Below are 27,971 nucleotides of genomic sequence, written 5' to 3'. Positions count from 1 at the left end.
GCTATCATTAGGACAAGCAATGTCCAAACTACTCACTGTTCAACAAATTCCACTGATGCCTATCAATTGCAAGACTGAACCTGTGAAGCTATAAAGAAGAATCCTGCCCTTAAGGAATTTACATCCTAGAGAAGAGAGAAAACATGTCCATACAACTTCTTATATAATGGAATGTCTCGGCAGTTCAGAGGAAAGGAGCCTGGGAGAGGCGGTTGTAGGGGGAGATGGAGAGGGACAACTTCATGGAGTGGATGGCCCTTGAGCGGGTCTTGGAGGAGTGACCCAATTTGGAATGCTGACAGGACAGGGAAAGGAAAGAATATTGATCTAGGCAGAGAGAATAAGGAATTAAGAAACAGAAGAGAACCTGGAAGGCAGAAGAGATTGGCTCCAATGCATTGAATAGTAGGCAGGGCTGCCTAATGGAAACATAGTATGGAATGGAAATCATGATGTATAAAAGGGGAAGGAAGGTGGGGCCAAATCACTCACAGCTACTTCAAGTGGGGGGATCTGGAATTTGATCAGCTGTGGGGAATATTGGAAGTGTTGAGTGGTGTCATGTTACATACTTTGCTTCTGGAAGTTATAAAGTAGATTTGGAAAGGTGAGACTGGATTTGAAATGACCAGTTAGGAGATTGTTATATAGGGAGTGTATTAGTTTCCTAGAGCTGCCAAAGCAAGCATCACAAACTTGGTGGCTTAAAACAAAAGAAATGTATTTGCTCACAGATCTAGAGACTAGAAGTCTACAGGTAAGGTATCAGCAGGGCCATGCTCCCGCTAAAGACTAGACAGGAATCTTTCTTGCCTCTTTGCTTCTGGTGCTTGCCTCCATCCTTGGTGGTCCTTGGCTTGTAGACACGTCACTCCAATCTCTGCCTCTATCACCACATGGCCTTCTTTTCTCTGTGTGTCTCTGTGTTCAGTCATTGGATTTAGTGTGTGTGTTAGGTACTGTCGAGTTGGCTCCGACTCACAGCAACATTTTTTACAACAGAACAAAATCCAATATGCCATCTTAATTTGGTTAATCTGCAAAGACCCTATTTCTAAATAAGATCATACCCAAGGCTCCAGGTGGAGATGGATTTTGGAGCCGGTGGGCATTATTTACCCAGTGCAGAGCATAGTAAGGCCCAGTTGATATGGTGATAATGAAACTGGAAAGAAGGAGAGGGTGTCATTAGTTAAGAGAGCTCCTTATAGCATCAAGAAGGAAAGCATGTTTATACATACCCCTGACCATGAACAGAACAACTCTGTGCCTTCAGAAAAGAAGTATGTGGCAAGGGGCTGTCAGAGCAATCCAGGCAGGAGAAAGAATACCTGTCCAGGAAGTAGGCGAATGAGGGGAAAATGATGTTGCATAGGCCAAAAGTGAAAAAAGTCTAAGATAAAAAGAATGTTCAAAAGGCTCGAAGGCAGCAGAGAAGCTGAGAAGCACATGCCCAGAGCAAAAGCCCTGTTGAAGCAGCAAGGGGTGTGTGTGTGGGGGGGGGAGGTGAGTTCAGGACCTCCTCTCTTGACCAGGCCTAGGGTGTCCTCCTTGATTTCCAAAAGAGGGGTGTGGCCAGGTCTGTGAGCCACAAGCCCACCCTTGAGCCCCAGGGTGAGTCTGCATGTCTGCATAAAGATCAGGTCACAGAAGGGAATGTCTCAAAACTCAGGAATGCAGACCCTCCACCTGACTGCCAATGCTCAGGCCCTCAGGCCGTGTTAGAGTGCCTACTAGTGGGAGCTTGGCCAACAGGAGGCAACACTCCAATACACTCAGCTCCAGCATGAGTATTTCTGCACATGAGCTTCTGTGAGAAGGAAAGCATCATGGAAACTTGTCCTGGGAAGGCCTTGCATGTACCCTTGGGACACTTAGGATAAATAACATCTCAAGCTGGGCCTTGGAAGCAGCGGCTGAGAACCTTCAGACTGTAGAAGCCCTCCTGGTGCTCTTCAGAATTATTTCACACACACAACCAGACCGTGAGAAGTCTTTTATTCTCTGCTCTTTCCCAAAGGACAGCATAATGACTGTGTGCACCTCAGAGAGTCAGCCCTTAAGGGGTGGATCATAAAACTGGAAATGGAAGCAGCATTTCCACTACCCCTTTGGCTACTCAGTTTGCTTTCAAGCCTCACTTAGCTGGTTCCCCTGTCCCTGGAAGCCCTCATGTGGAGAAGCCAGGTATAAGGAATAGGACAGAATGTCCAGTATATGTTCATTACGTTGTCAAATGTCAACAGCTTTCATTTTGTTTTTTTAAAAAAAGCATCTATTTTTTCTCACATTGATACTTTTTACCCCCTACATGATATGTTCAGTTCACAAAAAAAGCTGAATTTTATACCTAATGAGTATCTGGGGGGGAAAAAAAACATAATTTTAATTGTCCTCCTTTCTTTTACGATTTCTTTGTGCTTCACTAGGGAAGGGAATGTTGGATACATACCCATAGAAAAACCCTTACAATGCAGTAGACCCTTTAGTGAGATTGTAGCCTTAATGAAAGTGATGTTCATGTTCTTTGTTGTTTTTTCCCACAGTTACTCAGGGTGACAACTACATTCCGTTCACCAGAACATTAACTTGTCATTGCTGTACTCTGCTGGTGTTTGAAGAATGGTTTTATTTATTGCTTAGTCTGAGGTTTAACACCTTTAAAATATCTTCCTGTTCCATTAAATGATTACATACTATCCATACTACTTTGAACAATCAGGTTTATTCTCAATAGATGTTGGATATTAACAACCCCAAGACATTTTATGAACTACATAAATAAAGAAAGCCTTTGTAAGTACACAACAATTTTAAACCTCTCTTGGTCTTATCAGATCATTAACAAACACTGATTTTATTTTTTACAGTCAGCCATTGAGAAATTAACCCACGATTACCTAAACTTGTTTCACTTTCCACCACTAATTAAGGTAAGTAAGGCTTTTTTCTTACTCAAAGTGTTCTACTTTTATTCACCAACGCACCTGCCACATCCACACCTCAGTTTGCCAGTGTCGGAAACTGTTGTTTGAAGTAAAATGTAATCACCTGCACCCAACAAAAGGCCCTTTGAGTGAAGCTTAAGATGTGCATAAATTGGACACTCTTGCTCCCCGCAAGTTGAAATATTAACAACACATTCGTGATAAGAACGATACATCTCACCTCAGTGGCTTAGGGATGGAAGTGCTAACGTTGCAGGTGAGGCCCTCTGGCCTCCCACCTGGCTCCAGGAGATGTTTGTCCAACATGTAAGTCCCTGAAAGAACACACACCAGGGCTCTGGAGTATCACCTGCAGGAGGAGGGAAGGGTTATTGTTTGAATAAGACATTATTATGTTTCACATGTTGTTTTTTAACATAGTCTAAAGGTATATGGCATACTCTGCTATAAAATCAGTAGATCCTTGCAATTAATACATTCATTCACTAACAGCTATGATTTTCCATCTCCAAGCCATAAAGATTCATTATGCTCCTCTGTTTAATCCTGCATCCACATACCAAAAAAACCAAACTCACTGCCATCGAATCGAACCCAGTTCGTAATTATCCCTCCTTGGGTTCCCGAGGCAGTATCACTACAGAAGTAGATTGCCCAACCTTCCTTCCGAGGAGTGGCTGGTGGGTTTGAACAGCCAGCTGTCTGGTTAGCAGTCAAATGCCTTAGGCACTATGCTACCAGAGCTCCTGTATGCTCTCCGAAAACCAAAACCACTGCCATTAAGTCAATTCCTAGCAACCCCCTTTGGCTTTCCAAAGTGGTAAATCTTTACAGAAGTAGATTGCCCAGTTTTCCTTCCCCAGAGTACCTGGTGGGTTTGAACTGCCAAGCTTCTGGCTAGCAGTCAAATGCCTCAGGTACTACACCACCAGAGCTCCTTACATATGCCCTTGCTTGTAAATATCTTTGAGTGTTGTGAAATTCCAATGATGAAGTCTTAAATGCATCTCTAAGTACTAAGTGCATTTCTAGGGTAAAATTACCCAGTGCAAGATGCACTGTGAAAAATATAATACCATGAAATTCAATTTGTAGTGCATGAAATAAATCATTTGGCAAAGTTCTCAAAAGCTTAATATATCATTTCTCTTGCTTTATGTAATTGTAATTTATAGCTTAATCCAAAATAAAATTTAATAGATTAGGATGGAAAAAATTAATGCTAAGAGAATCAACCCCTTTACCTGAGAAGTAAAAATAAAAAACACCATCTAGAATAAGTGGTGCTTGGTTTTCTGTTTTAGGACTCAGGAGGTGAGCCTGAAGAAAATGAGGAAAAAATAGTGAACCTTGAACTTGTGTTTGGTTTTCACTTGAAACCTGGAACTGGCCCACAGGTAAATCACACTTTAAATCCTTCAGATAAATTTCTATACATTATCTTCAGATAATTTACTCTTTTCCTCTCCTCTAACTCCATGGTTTTATTTACCACCACCCCCTACAAATTCTGAGTAAATTTGTAGGCTTTATAAAATAGAATTTAGCTGAAAGCCTGCCAGCAGTCTCTGTAATCAAATCTAGGGATTTGACTTTGTCGATCAGCTGAAGAGTCTTGTATGAGCTCACCCAAATTCATACGGAAACCCACAGAGAAGTGGGGGTGGGGTGGGGTGGAGATGAGGGGTTGGCATCTCAGCTTGTTGATTCCTGTTTCTTGTGGAAAATCAGTTTTAAAATACAGGCAACCCCTAGTTATGAACAAGATCCATTCCTAAGTGTCTTTAGGGCAAATTTGTAGATAAGTCAGAACAGGTGCATATGGTTCTTATTTAGCCTTACTTTAGTGCAAGAAATCTCTGGTGGTGTAGTGTATAAGGCGTTTGGCTGTTAACCAGATGGTTAGTTGTTCAAACCCACCAGCTGCTCCATGGAAGGGAGATGGGGCAATCTACTTCTGTAAGATTTACAGCCTTGGAAACCCAAGGGGGGTCACAATGAGTCAGAATTGACTCGATGGCAGTGAGTTTGTTTTTTTTAGTGCAAACCTTTTCAATGATTTAAAAGCTACACATGCAGCAAGTGAAGGCGATTGTGATGAAGAATTTGTTTCGAGGAGAGGTTGGTTCAGTCTTACAAAGTGAGGGTACATTTATATAACATTAAAGGGCGAGTATGAATTGTCACTAAAAGCTGTGGTGGTGTAGTGGTTAAGGCATTTGGCTGTGTTTCGAACCTCCCAGCTGCTCCACAGACTGCTCCACAGTCTGCTGCCGTGAAGATTGATACCTTGGAAATCCAATCGGGGGTCACTATGACTCACAAGCAATTCAATGACAGTTGGGTATGAGTTGTAAGTAGTCAGATGTTCATAACCTGAGGACTTTCTGTACCCAGAATGAAACTGTAGGCAATATGGAAACCTACATTATCAGCTCTAAATAATACAGCAGGACATTTAATCAACACTCATTCAATCAGGCTTTCACTTTATGTCATTTTTAGAGTCTAGAAAAATTACTTGGCTTAGTTTGTATATGAATTAGAATTATAATAGGTTGTATTAGTTTCAATTACCATAGATATCTAATAATAATGATGACGTCTGTTAAGTGACCATGTATTGTCTACCAGGTATGCAGTAATGAGGTATAGATGCTTTTTCCCACCATTTTACGAATAAGGAAATAACTTACCTGAGGGTTACATGGTTAGCAAGCATCAGAAGGAGGAATTGACTCCACAGCAGTGAGTTTGGTTTGGTTTTTTTTTTTTTGCTCTGACTCCAGAACCCAAGCTCTTAACTACTGCTAGTATTATTAGTACTTTTCCTTTGTAGGATCAAGACCTCTTCAGCACTTACTTGTCCTCATGACCTGTAGTTGGTTGCTCTGGCAGAGCTGGAGTAGTTTCAGCTCTCTAGCTGGCCTTCATTAATAAGACCCTGCTTACCCCCAGGCCATTCCTCAGAACAGTGCTTGCGATGGTCTGAAATTGTCACAAGGAATTGAGTTTCACCTGGGATTTCAAAGACGCCTCTTTCTAGACACTGGACAGAGAGTGTCTTGCCTGCACCACTGTAGATACATTGATGTTTCTGGTGAATGCAAATCTTTATTTCCTTTGTTTTGGCCCCAGAACTTGGTTTGCTGAAAGAAGGTGCTCCAGATACAGGTTTCTTACATATGAACTCTTCTCTTTTTCTTCTGTGGATAGATCACTGTCTGTTCATTCTTATTGTAAGAAGCACCTATCAAATTGGAGGCGGCAAAGTAAGTGCCTCTCTCTCCCTGTCAGCAACCAAGGACCTTTCTAACCCTGAAATTCTGTAGTTGGGAGCACCACGAACTTCATCCTATAGGAAACAAATGAGTACTCTTTGTTTAAACCATTTTATGGTTCGTAGGTTGGTGAATGATGAGGGAGAATTTTTCCTTGGAAGAGACTTTTCAAGAGAGTTCTCAAAAGGAAATAATTACTTACTGAAGAAAGGAATAGTTAAGGTGGAAACTTGAAAAATACATCTTTTAGTAAAAATCAGAAGTTATAGATGATGTTGGAGACCAAATATAAGGTCTATTAATGGCCATCATTGTGTAGATATCTTGAGTCATAGATTATCAATAAGATCTTGAGACATCACAACTTTTGATATTTTGCTGTAGCTTAGTCACCCATTTAAAGTAATAATTCCATTCATTCATTCAATAGAATTTTATTGAGGACCTGCTATGTGCCTGACTCTATGGTAGATGCTGAGAATACAAAATCAAAGGATGTAATCCTGGCCTGCAAGGAACCCACAGTGTATTGGGAGAAATAGACAAGATTAGTGGATGGTAATAGTACAGACAGATGAATGTTTACATCATTTTAAGGAAGCTCACTGGATCAGCTTCTCAAACACATGGGGGAAAAGGTGAGGAGAAGGTTTTGAAGTCTTCTTGGTAGAAAAGATGCTTGCACTAAATTTTAAAAACCATTAGGAATTATTAGGTAAGGACAGGATGTTGATGGTAAAAAGAATATTGTTGTTGTTGTTGTTATGTGCCCTCGAGTTGGGCCTGACTCACAGTGACCTCTCTTTGGGTTTCCGAGGCAGTATCACTACGGAAGTAGATTGCCTAGCCTTCCTTCCGAGAAGTGGCTGGTGGATTTGAACCACCAGCCTTCTGGTTAGCAGTCAAGTGCCTTAGGCACTAAGCTACAGAGCTCCTGGTAAAAGGAATGTTGTTGTTGTTGTTGTTTGCCGTCGAGTCGGCCCCGACTCATAGCGACCCCTCCTTGGCTTTCCGAGGCAGTATCACTACGGAAGTAGGATTGCCCAACCTTCCTTCCGAGGAGTGGCTGGTGGGTTTGAACCTCCAGCCTTCTGGTTAGCAGTCAAGTGCCTTAGGCACTATGCTACCAGAGCTCCCGGTAAAAGGAATAGCATGTGCAAAAAGCTCAGAGTCATGAAGCCAGAAAAATACAGAGAAATCTTCTATGGTACCTCCCAACTCAGTTTAAACATCACTCCCTCTAGGAAGATTTAATGTGGAGCAGAGAGAGTAATGTGATGAGAATTAAGGCCAGACAGGTAACTGGAGACCAAATAATGAGCTATATTATATGCTCAGCTAAAGTGTTTGAAAATGTCTAAGCAGAGAGTAAACAGAATCAGATTTATGTTATTAAAACTTCTCTCAAAGGAGGAAAAATCAGAAAGAGTTCAGGCTAGAGTGAGAAAAACCAATGAGGAGGCAGTGGAGACAACCAGCTGAAACGTGACAAGGCGCTGAGGAAATGGCAGCACTGTGGGCAGGAGCATGAGTCCAAGGACACAGAGATAGAATTGATCAAACGGTGTGACCAGCTGCAGTTCGGGGTGGGCGAGACGGAGGAGCCAGGATGGGTCTAGGCTTCTAATGTGTGCACCTCGCTAGATGATATCATAAAGTATATCAAAAGATCTAATGTGGATGTATTGTCAAAGTGCTAAAAATATAAAGTGCCTAGAATGGTTAATTGGGAAAAGCTTTTTCTGAGGGATCAACTTTGAACTGGGACTCACAGAGGTTGATGGACATTTGTGAATAATTTCCTGGATATACTTTTTAGATCTTATCCTTAGAGAATACTTCTTTTCAAAGAGTTCCAGATACAGTAAGTCCCCGGGTTATGAACATTCGATTTGCAGACACCTATACTTGCCCTTTTTAATGTTATGTAAATTTGCATTCACTTTGAAACAATTGAACCAACCCCAATTTGCAGCAAATTCTTCATCATGTCACTTTCACTTGTAGCATGTGCAGCTTTTAAATCACTGAAAATCGTTTAAGCATTTTCTTGCACCAAAGTAAGGGTAAATAAGAACTGTATGCACCTGTTCTAACTTACCTACAAATTGGACTTAAAGACACACTTAGGAACAAATCTTGTTCATAACATGGGGACTGGCTATATTTCATAAATGTCATGTCATTTAGCCTCTTGGCATTTCTGTGAGATACATATGGCACATTACTATTGCTGATTAGGAAACAGGTAGCAAGAGCAAGTGTGTGACCAGCCTAGAGTTAAGCCAGGACAGAACTGAGGCTGGAAATTCTTTTATCAGTGCCTTTGGTTGTATTAAAGAGGAGCTCTGGTAGCACAGTGCCTGAGGCATCTGACTGCTAACCAGAAGGTTGGTGGTTCAAACCCACCAGCCACTCTGCAGAAGCAAGACTGGGCATCTACTTCCATAAAGATTTGCCGCCTCGGAAACCCAATGGAGGTCACTATGAGTTGGAATTGACTTGACAGCAGTGGGTTTTTTGGGGTTTGTATTAAAATTGTGCTAGTTCTCATACCTGATCCAAGATATTTAAGCCTATAAATGTGCATAAAATAGTCTTAGAATAAATTACTGCCTAGTTCTTAACTACCCAGTTATATATCCCCTATGCCTTAACATTATGAAATATTTTCTCAGAAATATTCTTTGACTTGAACTTCTACTTCCCAACATGAAAACTTCGTTACCTTGGCCTTTAAAGGTAGAATCCTCAATCCCATCCCCCAAAAAAGACTTACTCAAAATCCCAATTAACTGAGTTCTCATAAACCAGTTTTCAAGGAAAAGGGCATATCTTTGTGTCCATCCCCCTCTCCATAACTAGAATAAGCTTTACAAAAGGAAAATGGAGCTTTGGAAGTCCTCTCCACACCTAAGAGGTTGCATATCTGAGGCATTTGCTTGACTCTTTGACTTTTTCTTTTACAAGTAAAATGAAAGTTGTGTTTTAATGGCACCCATTGAGAATAATGTAGGACAGTAACTTTATCATGAAAATAGTAACCACATTTTTCCTATGCATTTGAGAAGGGCCGCCAGCTAACTACTCCCTAAAATTGGTATGTCATTTCTGGAACTTGGGGGAAAAATTCCTAGTTTGGCCTACTAAGACCAAACAATGAAATTTGACCATATATACAGAAAATACAGAGAGATGTAGAGGGAAAACAAAAGCAAAGAAAATAAAACTTTTATTGTAAGACCTGTCAACATTTTGTCCCAAAAATTCAGATTAAATTCTTTTTTCTTAGCTTAATTTTATAACCAGATGGACTATGACACAAAGGTGAAATCCCTTACGTGGGGTTAATTCACAGAACCTAAGAAAGCTACTCATATTTGAGTGTGCGTGCCTACTACATAGTCAAGTGGCACTGTCATGACCCTTCCCCATAAGATGAAAGAGCACACAGATCTCAGTTTTACTGCCATACCCCTCTGGATAAGCAGGACCTGACCAGATTCCAGCCCTATAAACCCTGCAAGAGTTCTTCCACAAACCAAGTGTCCGTTATCCGTTCCTTTTTAAAACAACTTGGCAGAGAAAGCATTATGATTAGACTAGTAATTTAAATAATTCATTGTACCCATTTACTTGACCTCTGTACAGCCAAAATACTCCTTACAGCAAGGATTGCAAGACTTCACCTTGCTTCCTTTGGACACATCGTTAGGAAAGATCAATCACTAGGAAAGGACCTCTTGTTTGGTAGAGTAAGGGGTCGGCAAAAACAAGGGAAACCCTCGGTGACATTGATTGACACAATAGCTGCAACAATGGGCTCAATTATACTAATGATCTGGAGGATGGTGCAGGGCTGGACAATGTCTCATATAAAGTTACCATGAGTCAGAACCAACTCAAGGCCAACTAACTGCAGCAAGAAAAAAACAAAACACAGCATTTCTGCAGTGAACAAATAGCATATTTGTAATAAGAGAGAAAGGTATTTTTTCCTTTTTTAAAGAGTAAGTTTAATTATTAATTTAAATAGCATTGTATGTTGAGGCAACTTTGAAGTTACGACAGTCAACCTGGCAGAAATTGGATCTTTCTCAGCTTGAATGCTTTGGGCTTGGAATGTTAATGTTGATTATTATTATTATTTCCTATCTCTGGCAGACACTGTGGTAAGTACTTTGCAAACATTTTTCTCATGTAATGATTACAACCTAACATGATAGGCAGTATTTTCCCCATCTTACTCCCATGAGGAAACTGAGCAGGAGAGAAAGGAAGTCTTTGCCCAGAGTCTTAGCTTAGTGAAGGGCAGATCTAGTGTCTCCCACTTCCAAGCCCAGGGCCTTACCCAGTGTGTCAGATGACTCTTAGAAAGTATTACCATCTCCCAAAATAGATATATTAGTGATAAAGAAATGTTTTCTTGGTCACTTAATACTATAGTCCCACTATTTTTGTTTCGTGGAGAAAGTGCCTTGTGTTTTATAATCTAAGGCCCTTGACTTGGCCCAAAAGGAAAATGACTTCCAGAATCTCAGACAACTTCATACACTCCCCAGGTGGCAACAAGCCTTTTTTTTTTTTTTTATGAAATATTCAGCTGCATAGTGTTTATTATTATAACTCTTACAAGCTCACCAGTCAGGAATATTGATTCTCAAATTGCCAAGGAATAAACTATCAAATCACCCAGCAGTTTTCTCACCAAGACCTTTTTGAGAGTTTGCATCATAAAAATTCAAAAGCAGAGTTGTGAAGACACTGGGGAGTCTTCCATTCCCTGTGACTGCTGAACAGCCACAGGCTTTGTCCCTCAGGCCTTATTTCCTCCTCTCCAAGGAGGCAAAGGAAATCTGGTTGAAGCTGGTTTCCTGTGTGTCTGAAATGATTACCCGCCATAGATAAGAGACTGACGTTAGGGGAGAAGTGATGGAAACAGTACCTTATCTTTCCCAACACCCGGTCTACACGGACCCCTGAATGGGGGGGGTGGGTCAAGCTTGCAGACACAGGCCACCCCCCTTCCAAATGACCATCACTTCTGATTTCCTCTTGAGAGGTATTTTGAAGTGGCAAAGGAACCAAGAAGAGAAAATGAGAGGAACGTTTTGAAGAAATGGAAGCAGAACTAACTGCTGCCATCACAGAGGAAGGCTATCCCACATGCAAAGCATTTGCTGTCAGAAGCATTCTGATCGACTCCTGGTAACTCCAGATGTTTCAGAATAGACTACGCACCGTAGGGTTATCGATGGCTATGGCTTTCTAAAGTCGATTATTGCTGTTAGGTGCCAATGAGTTGCTTCCAACTCATAGTGACAACAGAAGGGAACACTGCCTGGTCCTGCACCATCCTCACAGTCATTGCTGTGCTTGAGCCCATCGTTGCAGCCACTCTGTCAGTCCATCTCTTGAGGGTCTTCCCCTTTTCTGCTGACCCTCTATGTTACCAAGCATGATGTCCTACTCCAGAAATTGGCCCCTTTTGATAACATGACCAAAGTGTCAGGCCTTTTTCCTGAATCAAACCACCAGCCTTTCAGTTAGTAGCCAAGTACTTAACCGTTTGCCCCACTCAGGGACTCCTGGCAAGTTACCACTAGGCGGCTTTTCCCTTCCACCTTTGTCTCTCTCCCTCCTTCCACACCTCTCATTTGTTAGCACCTTTCCCCTTCTCCCACTCACCACCAAAAGAAATTCAGTCAATAGTTCTACTTTTCTAGGAGTTACAGCTGTAGGTTAAAAAGCCTGCTTCTTACAAATGCTTGCCACTTGTATTGTGCTTTTAGGTCTTTTTTTATTAGAATGCTTATAAAATGTTGCATTTAATAAACTTAATTGAATCTCCAGGCCCTTTCTCCAAGCACTATAAATATCAAAAACTGTCAAATGGGGCTTTTTTTCCCCTATTGTGTAATTTTTATAAATGGATAGATAAACATGAATAAAATAGCAGGGCACAAAGGAAAGGAATTTGTCACGAAGTAAAAAACCCAATACCTTTTGTAAATTTCAGAACAGCTCAGAGGACCCTTTTCTTTGCTATATCTTGTGCTTGTTAAAAATTCAGTGTAGGGAAGTTTATTTCCCATGAACAATTGTGTTTTTTTTTTTTTTTTTGGAGGGAAAAAGATATTTATACACACATGTTTGTGTGCCTAAGTATATAAGCTTGCAAGGGCAGAGTCCTGTAAGAAATGTAAGTTTTCCTTGACAGCAAAGAAGCAAATGCAGTTCAGAATTTTACAACTATATAACTTTCTGTCGATGTCTGATTACAGAGTATGGCTGTGTACTTTGTCAAATGGTTGGGCAGCCATTTGTCAAACTAGAGCAGAGTGGAAGAAGTGCTCAGTACATACTTGCTGATAGACTGACAGCCATGTCTAGACAGTGGGATGGCAGGAAATGTTTGACAACTAGAGAATACAGCCCTGGTTTGTAGCATTTGCAGATTTCCATGGTATAAGTACTCCATAGCCGATTTCACATTCCCAAGCTGATGTTATTAAACTTGGAGTTGGGAAGAGATGTGTGCAGTTGGTTCACTGACTGACTCCAACACACTATTGTATCACTCTTGGTCTTTTACATCAAGATTATGAGTTCTTTTTAAAACAGAGACTAGGGCTGAAGTATACATGATCAAACATAGGCTTGAATAAATTATAAACACATTTCTGTTGGTTACCAGCTATAATAATACAGTGGTTAGCTTAAAGAGAACCCTGGTCTCCTGTTGGCTTAGGTTTCTTTGGCTGGTCATTGTCTCATACAAATACAAAGACCATATTATATGAACAAAAAAATGGGATTCAAGTTCATAAAAACAAAATGTATTTATGGATACTGCTCTGATTGGAATCACTGTAGAAGACCCTGGACAGAGTGGGAGAAAAATGTAAAACAAAATTCAAAATCATAAAAATGACCAGACTTACGGTCTGAGAGAGACTGATAGAATGCCCAAGATTATGGCCCTTACACATGCTTCAAACCTGGAATTGAACCCACTAACTGAGATCACCTTTCAGCCAAACAATAGACAGGCCCATAAAGTGATGAGTAACGCCTGTGAGGAACATAAGCTCTATCAACCAAAAAGGCCTCATTTGCCAAAAGCAAAGTTCAGAAGGCAGGAGGCGTGGGAAAGATGGGCTAACAGAAATGGAGAACCCAAAGAGGAAATGGGAAGAGTGCTGTTACACTAAGGGAATTGCAACTAATGTCACAAAACAAAATGTGTCTAAATTGTTGAATGGAGATGAATTTGCTCTGTAAATTTTCACCCAAACCACAATAAAATGTTCCAAAAAGAGAAGAAAATGTATTTGTGGAGACAAAAGAACAAAACTTAAAATTGTGACTATCTAAGAAAAATTTTTGGAACAGTCATAAGTTGGTGACTTCATGATGACAACCACAGTTGTTCACAATAATAGAGGAATTCTTTGCTTTTAGAAGCAAGTTTTCAGAAGCCTCTGGGGATATGCAAGTTGTACAGGGACAGGAGACTGGTGCTTATAATGATGTGTAGCTTCTGAACCAAAAATTATATCTTGAGTTCTGACGACTATGAAAGGGACTGATCATTGGGATGACCTTCAAAGCATTATGTTGGAAAGTCGAGGATGTATATAGCTGTATCAATTCTGGACATTGGGATTTGTGTTGAGAATAGCGTAACTGGTAAACAAGGCTGATGAACTACAACAGTTCATTTTTCAAAATTGTATTTCTTAGAGTCACCTCTTGGGTCATGGAAGGTAAGAGGAAAAGAAATTGGCAAGTAGAGCAGCTATTTTTATATAGAGAGGGTCTTAAATAAAAGTTTATTTGCAATAAATTTCCCAAAATTGAAAAGAAAAATATAAACTGTGATTGGATAAGCCAGATCACCTTCTATACTGGTTAAGAAACCCAGTCTGAGACGATAGATTCTTCTTTGTTTGTTTTGAGATAACAGATTCTTGTTTTTTTCAAAAACCAATAGCCAAACTTACTATTCTTTTTGTCCAGGATGAATCCCTGCTACCTTCCAATTTCAAACAGTGAAAAAGAAGGAAAGAATGAAAAAAAAGAAAAAGCCCTTTCCAAACGTGTCAGCTAACATCTGAACCATTCTAGGTAGTCAAGTGGGTAATACATGATATGAAAGTGTATCTCACTTGGTTTGTTTCACTGTATTTTAACATCATCCCTGAAGTCCCCTTTTCATACATAACTCTCATCACAACCCCCCAAAAAGGGCCTATAACAACCTTATCTCCACTGGTGTCTAGTTGGCACCGATCTGCCCTGACCTTAGACACAGGCCATTGTTAAGGGTAGAACGCATTTACATATTTTGCAATAAAACATCAGTTATTTGCATTACTGTGTCAAGTTTTATTTGATTCTTTCACCTAAAAATGACTCATTTTCCTTTCTTGTATTTTAAAAACCAACTACTCTAAGCTTGTTTGAGAATAATCAAAAATTGCCCATTTAGCTAGAAGTCATTTTCTTTTCAAAAGGCAAATGTTATTTAATCTTTCAGCTGTTCATTGTGCCATCATAAATACTTTCTTTTCAGCACAGTTGTGGGGACTGAAATGAGCCCACTAATTGCCTCCCATTTCGACTGACATGTGGTGGTTTAGTGGAAAGAGAACACAGCAGGGAGAAGGAAATAGGAGGCTGAGAAAATGAGAGCTAATTATTTTCACTGCCTCATGTCAGGCTCTGTGTCAGCCTTGTTTTTACAAACTGGAAGGTTTAGCACTAAATAAAACAAACTGGCGTCATGTTTTTATATACTGGCAGTGTCATGGAAGCAGCTGCACATCTCAAAGACAATATAATGCCTGCGTTCGCATGGACACCATCTGACAGACACTGTGAGCCACGACTAATGAGGATATCACAGTGGTGCCAAGTGAAAGGTGCTGAATTATGTATGATTCTTCATCAGTACAGCAATAGTCCCGTACATCATTATGAGACATTGTTTTGCTGAAGAGATTAAAACATTCTTAGTTCCAGACCCTGCAACCTATGTGCGCTGAAAGAGGTTATTAATGGAATTTTTAGGGAGAGTTTCTTATGGATTTCTTTGGGGTTGAAAAACAAATCTCATGGGACAAAGCCGCGGTGGGTCATGACACTGTATAGATAAAGAAGAGAAGCAAATTAACCATACTTGTATTATCTTCCTTTTAAAGGCAGCATAATAAAATATAGTGTAGCGGGGTTATACATAATGATAAATAACCCAGGTGCTATCACGGGATGTGCAACTCTCCTGCCTTTAAAACAGCAGGTTTCAGCAGCTGAGCTAGATAATGGCAAAGCTTGCGAAGGAGTCTTCAGAGGCCTAAATCATCAACATCTTACTACTTTTAATGTATGACCAGCAGGACCAACATTTTGTCGTATTTTTATCTCATCTTGTGTTACTCCTTACATTTTGCAACACTCAGTGACCTGCTAAGAAGCTATTTCCCTTGTTTTTCTCTCTTCAATCATAAAAAATTTATCCCGACCTTCGGACGTTATATTTTGGAATGTCTCCTCAGTGCAGGCCTTTTTCAAAAGTGAGGGGCCGCTTCGCTAGCACCTAGACCACTGGCAGGTCATTTACTTGTGCTCCACTGATTGGAGGAGGGATGGAGTGGTGGTGGTGATTTTAAAAGACCAATGTCTTTATGGTTAGACTTGGCATAGCCAGGACTCGGATTCCTGTCCCAGTGCAGCCTAGTGCCCTTGCTGCACAAGGCCTCACGTTTTCTGAACCTCAGTCTCCTCATCTATAACAGGAGCTCTGGTGGCGTAGTGGATAAGGCACTTGAATGCTAACCGGAAAGTCAGCAGTTCAAATCCACCAGCTGCTCCGCAGAAGGAAGACTGGGCGATCTACTTCCGTAAAGATTTACAGCGTCAGAAACCCAGTGAGGGTCGCTATGACTCGGAAACAACTCAATGGCAGTGAATTTGGTTTTTTGGTTTACCATGTATATCAGGGTAAGACTGTGGGGATTAAATATTGGGGACATGTGGTGGTTACATAACTTTAAATCTCAAAAACATGCTGAGCAAAAGCAGTCAGATGAGTAAGGGTACATTGTAAGGTTCAAGTTTTGTTTTAAGTTTTAGAATAGGCAAAACCAATCCATGGTGATAGAAATTGGAACAGGGGGTGCCTTGTTGAAGAGGGGGGATTGGGAGAAAGGGTAGAAAGGAACTTTCTGGGGTAAAGGAAGTATCTTGTTAGTTTTGGTGGTTACACAGGTATGTACTTTTATCAAGATTCATTGGTACATATAAAACCTATGCATTTTATTACATGCAAATTATACCTCAATTTTAAAAAAGCATTTAAAAAATTTTAAATATCTCCAAGCTTCAGGGAAAGGTGATTGATGTACAAAAGCCTGAAAATCTAATTTTGGAATCTGTTTCTTTCTAGAATAGTCTCAATAATATTGGTCTTACTTTTTTAAGATTTCATCCATAGAGTTCATATTGGCAATAAAATTTTGTTAGAAAGGGAGAAAGATTGTTGTCTTCGTATTGCCCAGAACTGAAAAAAAAACAATATTTGAAGTTTAATGTTTGTTCTACCTTCAATTCACTTTTCCATTTGGAAAATTACCTGTATGTTGATCCTTTCTTTCTTCCTTCCTTCTTTTCTTCCTTCCTTCCTTCCTTCATACCTTTTTTCCTACCTTCCTTCCTTCCTTCTTTTCTTTTAAAAGGAAGAGAACAATGTCTAAGTTTGGAGTCACTTGACTAGCTTTTAACTCCAAAGAATTTTAAACAGCTTGCAAAGAGTACGGTAGTGATTTGTCACAAAAAGATTCTTATTTTGGCATTACTTGAGAGTTGTTTAGCATTTTATTCTCACAGTATAAGAGTTTCTTTTTACTTGTCCAGTAACTTAATTCAGAAAAAATTTTCACATAATTGGCAATGCTAAAGCAGTTCACATGGAATGCTTTCTCATCCTCCATTAACCATACACTTGCTCCTAAATTATCCAGGTATTTCAGCAGCTGCCTAAGTAAATGGCACATATCTTGGACAGCCAACAGAACTGCCATACTATTCAGCAGTTTCAAACATGAAAACTCCTCTCCCAGTTCTCAGAAGACTTTGTAGGTTCTTGCAGATTTGCACGGAGAGTTAGATTAGCCAGCTAATAGAAGAGTTCCCGTATTTAAGCCCTGGCAAAAGAACTTCCCAGGGGCGAGTTCTGGCCCTGTACTAATTAGCATTCCCTATAATTGTGCATCAAAGATACAAATTGGAACAGTGGGGAGGTTCTTTTGGATACAAATCTAGTTATGAAATAAAAAGCCATGAATGATAGTGAAGACCTGGCCCCAAGCTTTTGCTTCTGCAACTTGGCAGAACTTGGTTCACCCTATTTGGAAAGTGAGAGTCATGACTGGCAACAAAGCCACCAGCTTAAGCGAAGGACAGAGGGAAGTGTTGTGATCCCAAATACTCACTAGATAAATCAAGAAAAGGCACCTTTTAAACAGTAGAGCAGTACCATTTGAGCTTTTTAACAATGATCTTTTTCAACAGTAGAGGGAAAGTTGGCTTTGTTGGACTTACACCCATTGCCGTCGAGTCGGACCCGACTCATAGCGACCCCTCCTTGGGTTTCTGAGGCAGTATCACTACGGAAGTAGATTGCCCCATCTTCCTTCCGAGGAGTGGCTGGTGGATTTGAACCGCCAGCTTTCTAATTAGCAGTCAAATGCCTTAGGCCCTACACTACCTTAAGAGACTCAGAATTTCAGTCTCTGCTGTGGAGACTGCCAAGGAATCCACCAGGATAATTGGACTACTTGCTATTTTGGCCTTTAATATTTATATTTTTTAGGGCAAATTTACATAACTTTAATAATTTCTTCATTGTGATTTAAGTGAAAGTTTAATACTTACTTTGGGAAGACGGGATTCCCTTGCCCTGTAATCGTTACTTTTGCCAGCCTGTCACAAGGCTGCCTTAGTTCCCTAGTGCTGCTGTGGTACATTTACCACAAGTACAAACCAAACCAAGCCCACCACTGTCGAGTCAGATCCAACTCGGAGCGACCCCTCCTTGGGTCTCTGAAGCAGTATCACTACGGAGGTAGATTGCCCCATCTTCCTTCCAAAGAGTGGCTGGTGGGTTTGAACTGCCAGCCTTCTGGTTAGCAGTCAAATACCTTAGGCACTATGCTACCAGAGCTCCTATACCACAGGTGTGTGCCTTTAAAGAACAGAAATTTATTTTCTTACAGTTCAGAAGGCTAGAAGTCTGAATTCAATGTGCTGTAGGAGGGAGTCCTTCTTTGTCTATTTCAGGTTTTGGTAGCTGACATCAATCCTTGTTGTTCCCAGGCTTGTAGCTGCACCTGCCTCCAGCGATAGCTTCAGTCTTCCCTTCCCACATGTCACACATGTCTCTGTGTCGGTACTGCTCCTTTATAACTCAGAAGTAATTTGGTTTGGGATCCACACTACACTGACATGACTGAGACTGACTGAATTACATTAGATGACATTATGGAAGGTGATTACATTACATTGATTAGATTACATCCACATGTATAGGGGTTAGGATTCCAACACATATTTTGGGGAGATACAATTCAATCCACAATAAAGGGTAAGTTCAGGATTCAGAAAAAAACTGAGGGTCCTGCTCTTCATAGTGTCAATAGACTGCCTTGGTTCAAATCTGAACACCACTTACTATGTGTGAAATATAGGTCAAATTAAAAGTGAATTTACTCTATAAATCTTCACCCAAATCAAAATAAATTTAAAAAAAAAAAAGAAATATAGGTCAAATTGCCTAATTTTCTATGATTACCTGATTTCTCTGTGCTTCAGTTTCTTTATCCAACATAAAGCTCCCTGGTCGTCACATTTAATAGCCATGTGTAACCTCTGATGTCTGGTGGTTCTTACTAGTGAGGGCTGCATCAATCTGTTAAAGCAGGGAAGGGCAGAATTGGTATAATATAATCCATGTGTGTAAGAAGGTGCAAGTTTACTCCTTCCGCCTAGTTCATAAAAACACTCATTTTTATGTTGCCACTTGGCTATACCTCCTTTTTTTTTCAACACTAACATTTCCTGGTACCAGGGTTAGTCAGTGTCCCTGGAGTCCCAGGCGGTGATCTGACCCAGCTGGCCTCTGGCAGGATCCTATTCTAGATCTCTCTTTGTGCCTTCCTGTCCATCACAGTTCACTTGCCCTCTGTCTCTTCCCCACAGATCTCTGCTGGATGATAAGCCAGCTAGTTTGATGAACAACTTTACCATGTTAGTGTTACCAATAATTACTTCTTTATGAGTCCTAATTTGTCTGTAGCATAAAACTAGATAAAAAACCAAAAAGCCAAGCCCAATGCTGTTGAGTTGATTCCAATTCATAGTGGCACCATAAGACACAGTGGGACTGTCCCATAGGCTTTCCAGAGTTGTAAATCTTTACAGAAATGAACTGCCACATCTTTCTCCTGCAGAAACACTGCTGGGTTCAAACCACTGACCTTAGGGTTAGCAGCCAAGCCCTTAACCACTGTGCCACTAGTGCTCCTCTGATGCTGTGTATTGATTTGTACACATTACCTCGTTTAATTCTTATACAACATATCAACTGTGGATAAAGAACCCTGAGGTTCAGAAAGATTACATAACTTGGCTAAAGTTGGTAGAGGGGGGGAAAAAAGGTAATAAAACTATGACTTTAAAGTAGGAATTTAAACCTATGACCATTCACTTCACACCTCACTGCTTCCCCAATAATGGCCTGATGTATATATAACTGTTTTTCCATATCATTGCCATTTTAATAGGGACCATCAAGGCCTTGGAGATAGTGGGTAAAGTGGAAGTTCAAACTCACTAGCCACTCTGTGGAAGAAAGCAGAAAGCAGTCTGCTTCCATACAGATTTATAGCCTTGGAAACCCTATAGGGCAGTTCTGCTCTGTCCTCTGTCCTTTAGGTGTCACTATGAGTCAGAATTGACTTGATGGCAATGAGTTGGGTTGTTTTTGATCAGGGCCTTAAACCTGATCAAATGGCCTCTTAAACCAAATGAGGAGCTCTGGTGGCATAGTACCTAAGGCATTTGACTGCTAACCTGAAGGCTGATGGTTCAAACCCACCAGCCACTCCTCAGAAGGAAGATTGGGCAATCTACTTCTGCAGTGATTCTGCCTCAGAATCCCAAGGAGGGGTTGCTATGAGTCAGATCTGACTCTACGGCAGTGAGGTTGGTTTTTATTTCTTTCAATTTTTTTTTTTTTTTTTTTTTTTCGGTTTTAAACCAAATGAGTGAATACCAGGAGCATTTCAGACTGCTGGAGGAAATGGTTTTGGAAAAGGAATCCTTTGGGGCCACATAAGATCTCTCAGAACACAGAGCTGTCTGCTTTGTCTTCATGCCAGCCAAGATTAAGAGTTGTTCACAGACATCCAAAGTGACTCTAGAATATTTCTAACTCAAAAATCAGTAGTCACATTTCTGTCGCTTACATAAAGCCAAAATCAACACTTCACCCTGGTGAGTGTGAATGGTTTTTTCAATGCAAGCCCTTAGCCCACTGCCTGACCTTATCACTACCAGGTTTCTGCAAAAGTAGCAGTTATGCATATAAAACTCTGTATTCTGCTCATAAATCTGTGGCTTTGTTATCTTTGGTGACTTTTTAAAAACTATTGTGATTTGAATGAAAGTTTACAGAGCAAACTTTGGTTTCCATTCAACATTTCATGCACATTTTGTTTCATGGCGTCAATTGTAATCCGCACAGTGTAACAGCACTCTTTCCACGTCCTCCCTGTGTTTCCCATTTCTGTTTGTCCTTCTTTCCTATCCCTTCCTGCCTTCAGAGCTTTATCCCTGGGTACAAGTTGCCCTTTTGATCTCATGTGGCTGATTGTTCTAAGGAGAGCATACCCCTCTAGCCTTATAGGCCTGTCTATTGCTTGGCTGTGACATTATTGATGACTTAATTCATGTTATTTGATTGACTGGTTAAGAGTGCCTTACACAGCATCTTAACACCTACAGTTCTGTCCTACAGAATTTAATAGCTCTTATTTAAATCCTCACAGTTGTGGACAATCTTTATTGACTACTATAACACATTAGATAGCAAAAAGGATGTCTCAGGTTAATTTGACATTGACTAGAAAGGGAGAAATTCCTTTATTTGTGGATTAATTTTCTTGACTACCCACCAGCTGCCCTGTGGAAGATGGATGAGGCAGTCTTCTTCCGTAAAGATTACAGCCTTGGAAACCCAATGGGGGTCGCTATGAGTTGGAATCGACACGATGGCAGTGAGTTTGGTTTAGTTTTAGGTAGTAATGTAATCATGGATGCTCTGAAAATACCTAGGAGTTATGTCAGGTCATTTGATAAATTAAGTTAACAATTTAGGTGAACACTGCATATTCCTTTTCTCACAGCTATGTAACAAGCAGTACCTGCTTTTTTAATGAAATAGATAATGTCCCCCTTGTCTTATAACTTCCTTGATTATAGTTTTATTGCTTCTGCCGCTATCTTCTTTTATGGTTCAGGTAAAAGGTTTTCTTTTAGATAAGAGAAAAAGAGAATGTTAAATAATAAAGGATCTGGAACCCTATTATTTGGATCTGTGTTTCTCCAAGTTGGACATGGGAGATCAGAGAAACAGGCACTGCAGGGAAGGGAGGGTGTCACTTGCTTTTTTGGTGGCACTAGTGGCATCTTCACCAGTCCTGCGCCCTCCTGCCTGTTGTCATTATCTTGTCACACTTGTGGAGCTCTGCAAAGCTGTTCAGTAAGGCTGTCCTCTCATTCCCTACTGGAGACTCTCAGGAGCCCTGTTGGAGCAGTGGTTAAGTGCTTAGCTACTAACCAAAAGGCTGGCAGTTCGGACCACAGGCAGAAAGATCTGGCCATGTGCTTCCATAACAATTATAGCCTAGAAGCCCTATGGGGCTGTTCTGTTCTGTCACGTAGGTTTGCTATGAGTTAAAAATCAAGTCAGCGGCACCTGACAACAACGATAGCATTAGAGTATCTGTGCCAGCTTTGGAGTTAGGCAGCCTTGTGCTGTTACAATCCCACCTTCAGCACTTGTTGGGCATGAAACCTCAGGCAAGTTCCTGAGCTTCGTTTTCTCATTTGTTTTCTAAAAAATAATACTAACTTACAGCATTATTATGCAGTTCAAATAAAAGAACATGGTATAAATACTGTACAACATGCCCGAAGCATAGTAAGCACTCTACTATTGTAGTTTCTCCCCATGTCAACCCCTTCTCAACACAGGCCTCTCCGGAGAGCAGGAGGAGGAGGGTCTGATTTAGAGCAGCAAGTCAAGGTCATAGAGACTTAAGTACTCAGTTTGTAAGATGGAGACTGAAGCAGAGAGTCCAAGCATTCACACAGTTCAAGCCTATGCTTTTGATTAATTAATTCCAAAACTTGACAGGCAAAGAAACAACTAAGTAAACTCATCTTTTTTAAGGCTTTTTATTTCAGCCAGTGCCTTGAGAAGGCTCTTGCTATTTCAGAGAAGAGTAATCATGACACCAAACAGTCATTAGCTTGCCCAGTTATCTCAGGGTAGCAGTGGTTCTGACACAAAGAAAGACAGAGAGAGTTGTCAATTCTGAGCAACTAATTTGACTTATGTCAGCCAAGAACGGGGTTTTCATTTTATTGAATAGATCTTTTCCTTCACTAATTGGCTCTCCATCTTGTGAATGTGGTTGGGCAAAGACGGTCACTCCCCTCAGACGTGGGCCCTGCTTCTGCAACTCTTCCAGAGGCTTTCCTGAACGATCAGCCTCCCCCAGCTTCCGGCTGGAGCCAACAAGTCCTCAACAGCCTCTTGGTTGAAGCTCTCCCTGAAAACTTTGTCTGAGCTTGTTCTCGGAGACATTCCAGGTCCCCTCCTAGGAAAGCATTTTCTAGTTCCAGCATGCAAGGTACTTAGTATGTGATTCCTAATCTCTCACAAGTCTTCCTTTTTGAAATAATGAAAGAGAGAATGTAAATGTATGACATAGGCATTAAATTTGGTACAAAGACATGGGTTTTCTTTTCTATTTGTATACACAGCATTTATCCCTCCAAATTTTTTTTTTTTTTCCCATTCGGTAAGCAAAGCATTTTATGCAGATTTATTTATTAGTTAGCTATGTAAATCAAAGGAAGTATACCTATTTATTAACTTTGTGTGTTTGTGTGTGATTTGGGTGAAAGTTTACAGAACTAATTCATTTTCCATTCAATAGTTCATGCATTTTCTTTCCTTTGTTCTTTTTCCTAGGCATTCCTGCCCTCTGAGGTATCTCCCCATGCAAATGCTGCCCTTCTGATCTCCCACATTTGATCTAATGACTACACCTATTTGGTGTAATTACTCACCTTGTAGGTCCATTATTTGGCTAGAACATAAGCCATGGGGGGGGGGGGAAGCTCACTGCCATCAAGTTGGATCAGACTCATAGCAACCCCTCCTTAGGTTTCTGAGGCAGTGTCTCTACGGAAGTAGATTGCCCAATCTTCCTTTTGAGGAGTGGCTGGTAGGTTTGAACCACCAGACTTCTGGTTAGCAGTCAAATGTCTTAGGCGCTACGCCACCAGAGCTCCATGGAAGTGAGTTCAATTCCAGGCCCAAAGGGTAACTAGGGACCATAGTCTTGGGGGTTTTACCAATCTCTGTCAGACTAGTAAGCCTTGTCTTTTTTTTTTTTTTTTTGTCATTTTGAGTTTTGTTCCAAATTGTTCTTCTACTTGATCCAGGATCTCCAATTTTGATCCCTTTCCAAGTGGTTGGCACTGGTAGCCAGGCACCCTAGTTCTTCTGGTCTCAGAGTCATGTAGGCTGAAGTTCCCATGGCCCATTAGTGCCCTAGACTAATTATTTCCCTGTGTCTTTGATTTTCTTCATTCTTCTTTGCTCTTGATGAAGAGAGACAATTGTTCCATCTCAGTTAGCTTTTTAGACCCCAGTCCCTACTCACCAAAGTAGGATGTGGAACAATGTTTTTGTAAAGTATGTGATGCCAGTTGAGTCTATGTCCCACATAACCATGGTTCTGAGCCTGTAGGCCCAGCGACTCACTCCCTCAAGGTGCTTGGCTGTGGCTAAGAAGTTATTGTAACTTTGCCCCCTGTTAGCTCTGTTATACATATGTACATTCTTAGAACACATATGTAGAAATATTGTCTCCCAAACTTACCTACTCCCTTTTGCCTGTCTGTACCTGATCATTTTGCCTATCTACCTATGTATCCACCCATAGATTAATGTTTGTTATTATTGATACTGTAGTATTGTGTATGTAAAAATATTTACCTTTGTTCTCTGTGTCTTCCTTTTCCTTAATGTTATTGTGCTGGTCACTTGTGTTTGGTATATTGCCTTCACCCAAATCAATACATATCTCTTACCTAGCTAGCAAATTTCCCTCCTCTTCCCTCCCATCCCTGATAACCAACAAAGAAAGTTTCCTTCCATGTGTAAACGTTTCCTCGACTTTTTACAATAGTGCACTCATACAATATCTGTCCTTTGGTAATTGACTTATTTCACTCAGCATAATGTCCACCAAGTTCATCCACATTATGAGGTGTTTCCTGGATTCTTCATTATTCTTTAGTATTGCATAGAATTCTATTGTGTTTATGTACCATTGGTTCTTTCTGCATTACTTGGTTGATGAACACTTAGGTTGTTCCCATCTCTTTGCTATTATGAATAGTACTGAGATGAACATGGGTGTGCATATAGCTATTTGTGCCTCCTCCAACATTTTTAGTATTAAATTTATCATATGGCAAAATTGAAAGAATTTTACAGTAACACCCATATAGCCACTGCCTAGATCCAACCATTAACATATTGCTGTATATGTATCACCCACTTTTTGAAAGGTCACTTTAGGGCACTTTACTTTTACAAAAGACTTATTTAGTACCTGTTTTTGCTAACTGAAAGAACTCTGAAGAGGATTTTTGCGTTTTACCAAAAAAAGCATAATTAACATTCAGCATTTGTTTTGCTTCGACCTATAGGGTCAGGTTGGGAGCTCTGGTAGCATAGTGGCTAAGACACTTGCCTGCTAACCAGACGGCTGGTGGTTCAAACCCACCAGCCACTCCTCGGAAGGAAGGTTGGGCAATCCTACTTCCGTAGTGATACTGCCTCGGAAACCCAAGGAGGGGTCGCTATGAGTCGGGTTTGACTCGACGGCACATAACAACAACAACAACATAGGGTCAGGTTGGGCAATCTACTTCCGTAGTGATACCGCATCGGAAACCCAAGGAGCAGTCACTATGAGTAGGATCGACTTGACGGCAATGAGTTTGGTTTTTTTTGTATAAGGTCACTATGCGAGCCATTAAAGAGGCAGTGCACACCTGAACAGTGAGAGTGGCGTCACCAAGCTCCTTCCCCAGGAACTACATTGTACATCATTATTTCTACTTTGTATAGGCTGGGTATTTATCATCTCCCTCATTAAGTTAACAAAGATAACCCATTCCCAAATGAGATTGAGTCTAACCACAGGCTTCATTCATTCACTCACTGCCGTCGAGTGGGATCCGACTCATAACAACCCCTCCTTGGGTTTCTGAGATTAGGATTTATAACACGTATTTTGAGGGGACATAATTCAATCCATAACAAACACTTAAATGGATAAATTATGTTTCAGGTCTGTACTATCGGGGTTATTTAGATATACAAAGGGATCTAATTTCATGCCCTTTTATTGAATAAGGAAGAAAAGAAAAAAACACTCTAATAATACTTCATTTAGAATACTTCATATGTTATAAAACATTGAGACTTAAAAAAATTTGTTTCATTTTCTCCAATTCTATAATTTTGCTTTTAATTCCAGGATTGTAAATGGAAAATGTATATGGAGATGGATGGGGATGAAATTGCAATAACCTACATAAAAGATGTGACATTCAACACTAACCTACCTGATGCAGAGATTTTAAAGATGACAAAGGTAGGGTTCTATTTACAGCTTAAAAGCTTTTTTGAATTCATAGATATCAAACAAAGACATTAAAATACCCCAGCAGTGTGCTTTTGTGCTTGTCCATGCTCACATCAGCTCAGCCTCAAGCTGGCTGTTGAAAGGCACATTTTATTTAGCAGATTGAGATCACAATAGTTTTTTGTTAAAATTCCACTTATGTTGTATGAACTACAAAGCACTGTAAAAAAAAAAAAAAAGTATCGTTTATTTTATTTTCTTCTACATTTCCTTATGCCTATTCTATCATTTATTAGAGGAAAAAAAATGCTAATGGTTAAAATATTTACCTCAACCTTTGGGTCATTTTAAACTTTGGAAAACTAAGGAGGAAAGTTTTCTTGCTTGTGTCTAATTTCTTGAAGGACTGAAATGAGGTTACTTATGAGGCCCATGTTGCAATCTTGACGGCTTCCTTGAGTCCATGTTATGGAGTGGGTAGATGGGATCGTGTTACTATCTTAAAGTAGTAGAAGTGTGTCAGAATACTGGAGAAAGGCTTACAGGAATTCTGGCTTGTTCTTCATAATGGAAAATTTTCGGTTTTGCTCCAATCACACTGAAATAAGTGCCCATGAGAGTTTGCCAAAGGTCAGCAACCTCAGGTATATAACTATAATGTTAATGGGACGTTCACACTAAACGTCACATAAACCATTAACTCTAGTACACTATTAACTGTGTATTTGGTTTCATTGAAGGAAATGAGTTTTGTGCCAAAGAAGAACCAAGGCACAAACATAAGTAGGGAGATGACAAGATTCTTCAAAGCCATAGTATTAGACTTGTAAACATATTCTCTCACAGGCATAAGATTGTTAAACACCCAAGTCCTTTACATTTATCAGTGGGTTCATCAAATAGACTGATTTTATATTCTTTGTTAGAGTCCCCTCTGTAACTGTAAGTTATTCCAGTTATGATTTGGTTTTAACCCCTTATTTCCTTGGGACAAATTATTTTGATGCGCTGAATCCTGGAGAGAGATTTTCTTTCCTCCTTACCTGTGACATCTCTGATTACAGCAGTTGGTCTTGGCTGCAAGACCCAAGTCATTACCTATTGAAAGAAGATGTTGCTCATGACAAAAACAATATGGTGGAGGTTATAAGACTGAGCACTGGTATTTTTCGTGTAACACCATATTTGCATTCCTGAGGAACCACATCTGCTACAAAATCACACACCAAAATTGACAGAGCTTATGGGAGAGAGAAGTTTAAGGCAGACCACTCAGAATCTGTAGAATTTTTAAACTAGAACACCAACAGAAACAATAACAATCCTAATTTTTAAAGATAAATAAGGAACCCAGTTAAATCTCTCCTGCATTTGCTTTGTACCTAGCATCACAGCCAGTCATTCCTTTGTAGCCTTAAAGCCAGAGGAGAGCATCAGGAGGAGAGAGTGGAAGTGCACTTCTAATAGAGACTATTTGCATCAAAATTAAAAATACGATCCAAGGTATAAGCATCTTCAAGGTATAAGCATCTTCAAGGTATAAGCATCTTCAAGGTATAAGCATCTTCAAGGTATAAGCATCTTCGTTAATCCTGGGAAAATGTCTCCACAGCTTCTTCAGTTGCATTCACAGCTTCACTGGATAATGGAAAGCAGAATGACTATGGAAGCCACTAAATTAACTTCTCCATGCACTCAAGGAAGGCACTTCTAGGTCTTATATT

At 40.2% G+C, this 27,971-nt stretch overlaps 1 protein-coding gene across 1 annotated transcript in view; it reads left to right on the top strand.

Annotated features, from left to right (window-relative positions):
- Nucleotides 1-27,971, top strand: part of MAP3K20 (mitogen-activated protein kinase kinase kinase 20) — a 206,980-nt gene that overhangs the window by 166,405 nt on the left and 12,604 nt on the right. Inside the window, exons 14-16 of the mRNA XM_007941350.2 lie at nucleotides 2,871-2,933; nucleotides 4,253-4,345; nucleotides 26,140-26,256. Coding sequence (XP_007939541.1) covers nucleotides 2,871-2,933; nucleotides 4,253-4,345; nucleotides 26,140-26,256 — 273 coding nt within the window. The remainder of the gene's footprint in view (nucleotides 1-2,870; nucleotides 2,934-4,252; nucleotides 4,346-26,139; nucleotides 26,257-27,971) is intronic.

Source organism: Orycteropus afer, unplaced genomic scaffold (assembly GCF_000298275.1).
Source record: "Orycteropus afer afer isolate SDZICR_OR568_19922 unplaced genomic scaffold, OryAfe1.0 scaffold00001, whole genome shotgun sequence".
NCBI classification, from domain to species: Eukaryota; Metazoa; Chordata; class Mammalia; order Tubulidentata; family Orycteropodidae; genus Orycteropus; species Orycteropus afer.
The sequence above is the reverse complement of the archived record's forward strand: the minus strand, read 5'-3'. Positions and strand labels throughout refer to the sequence as shown.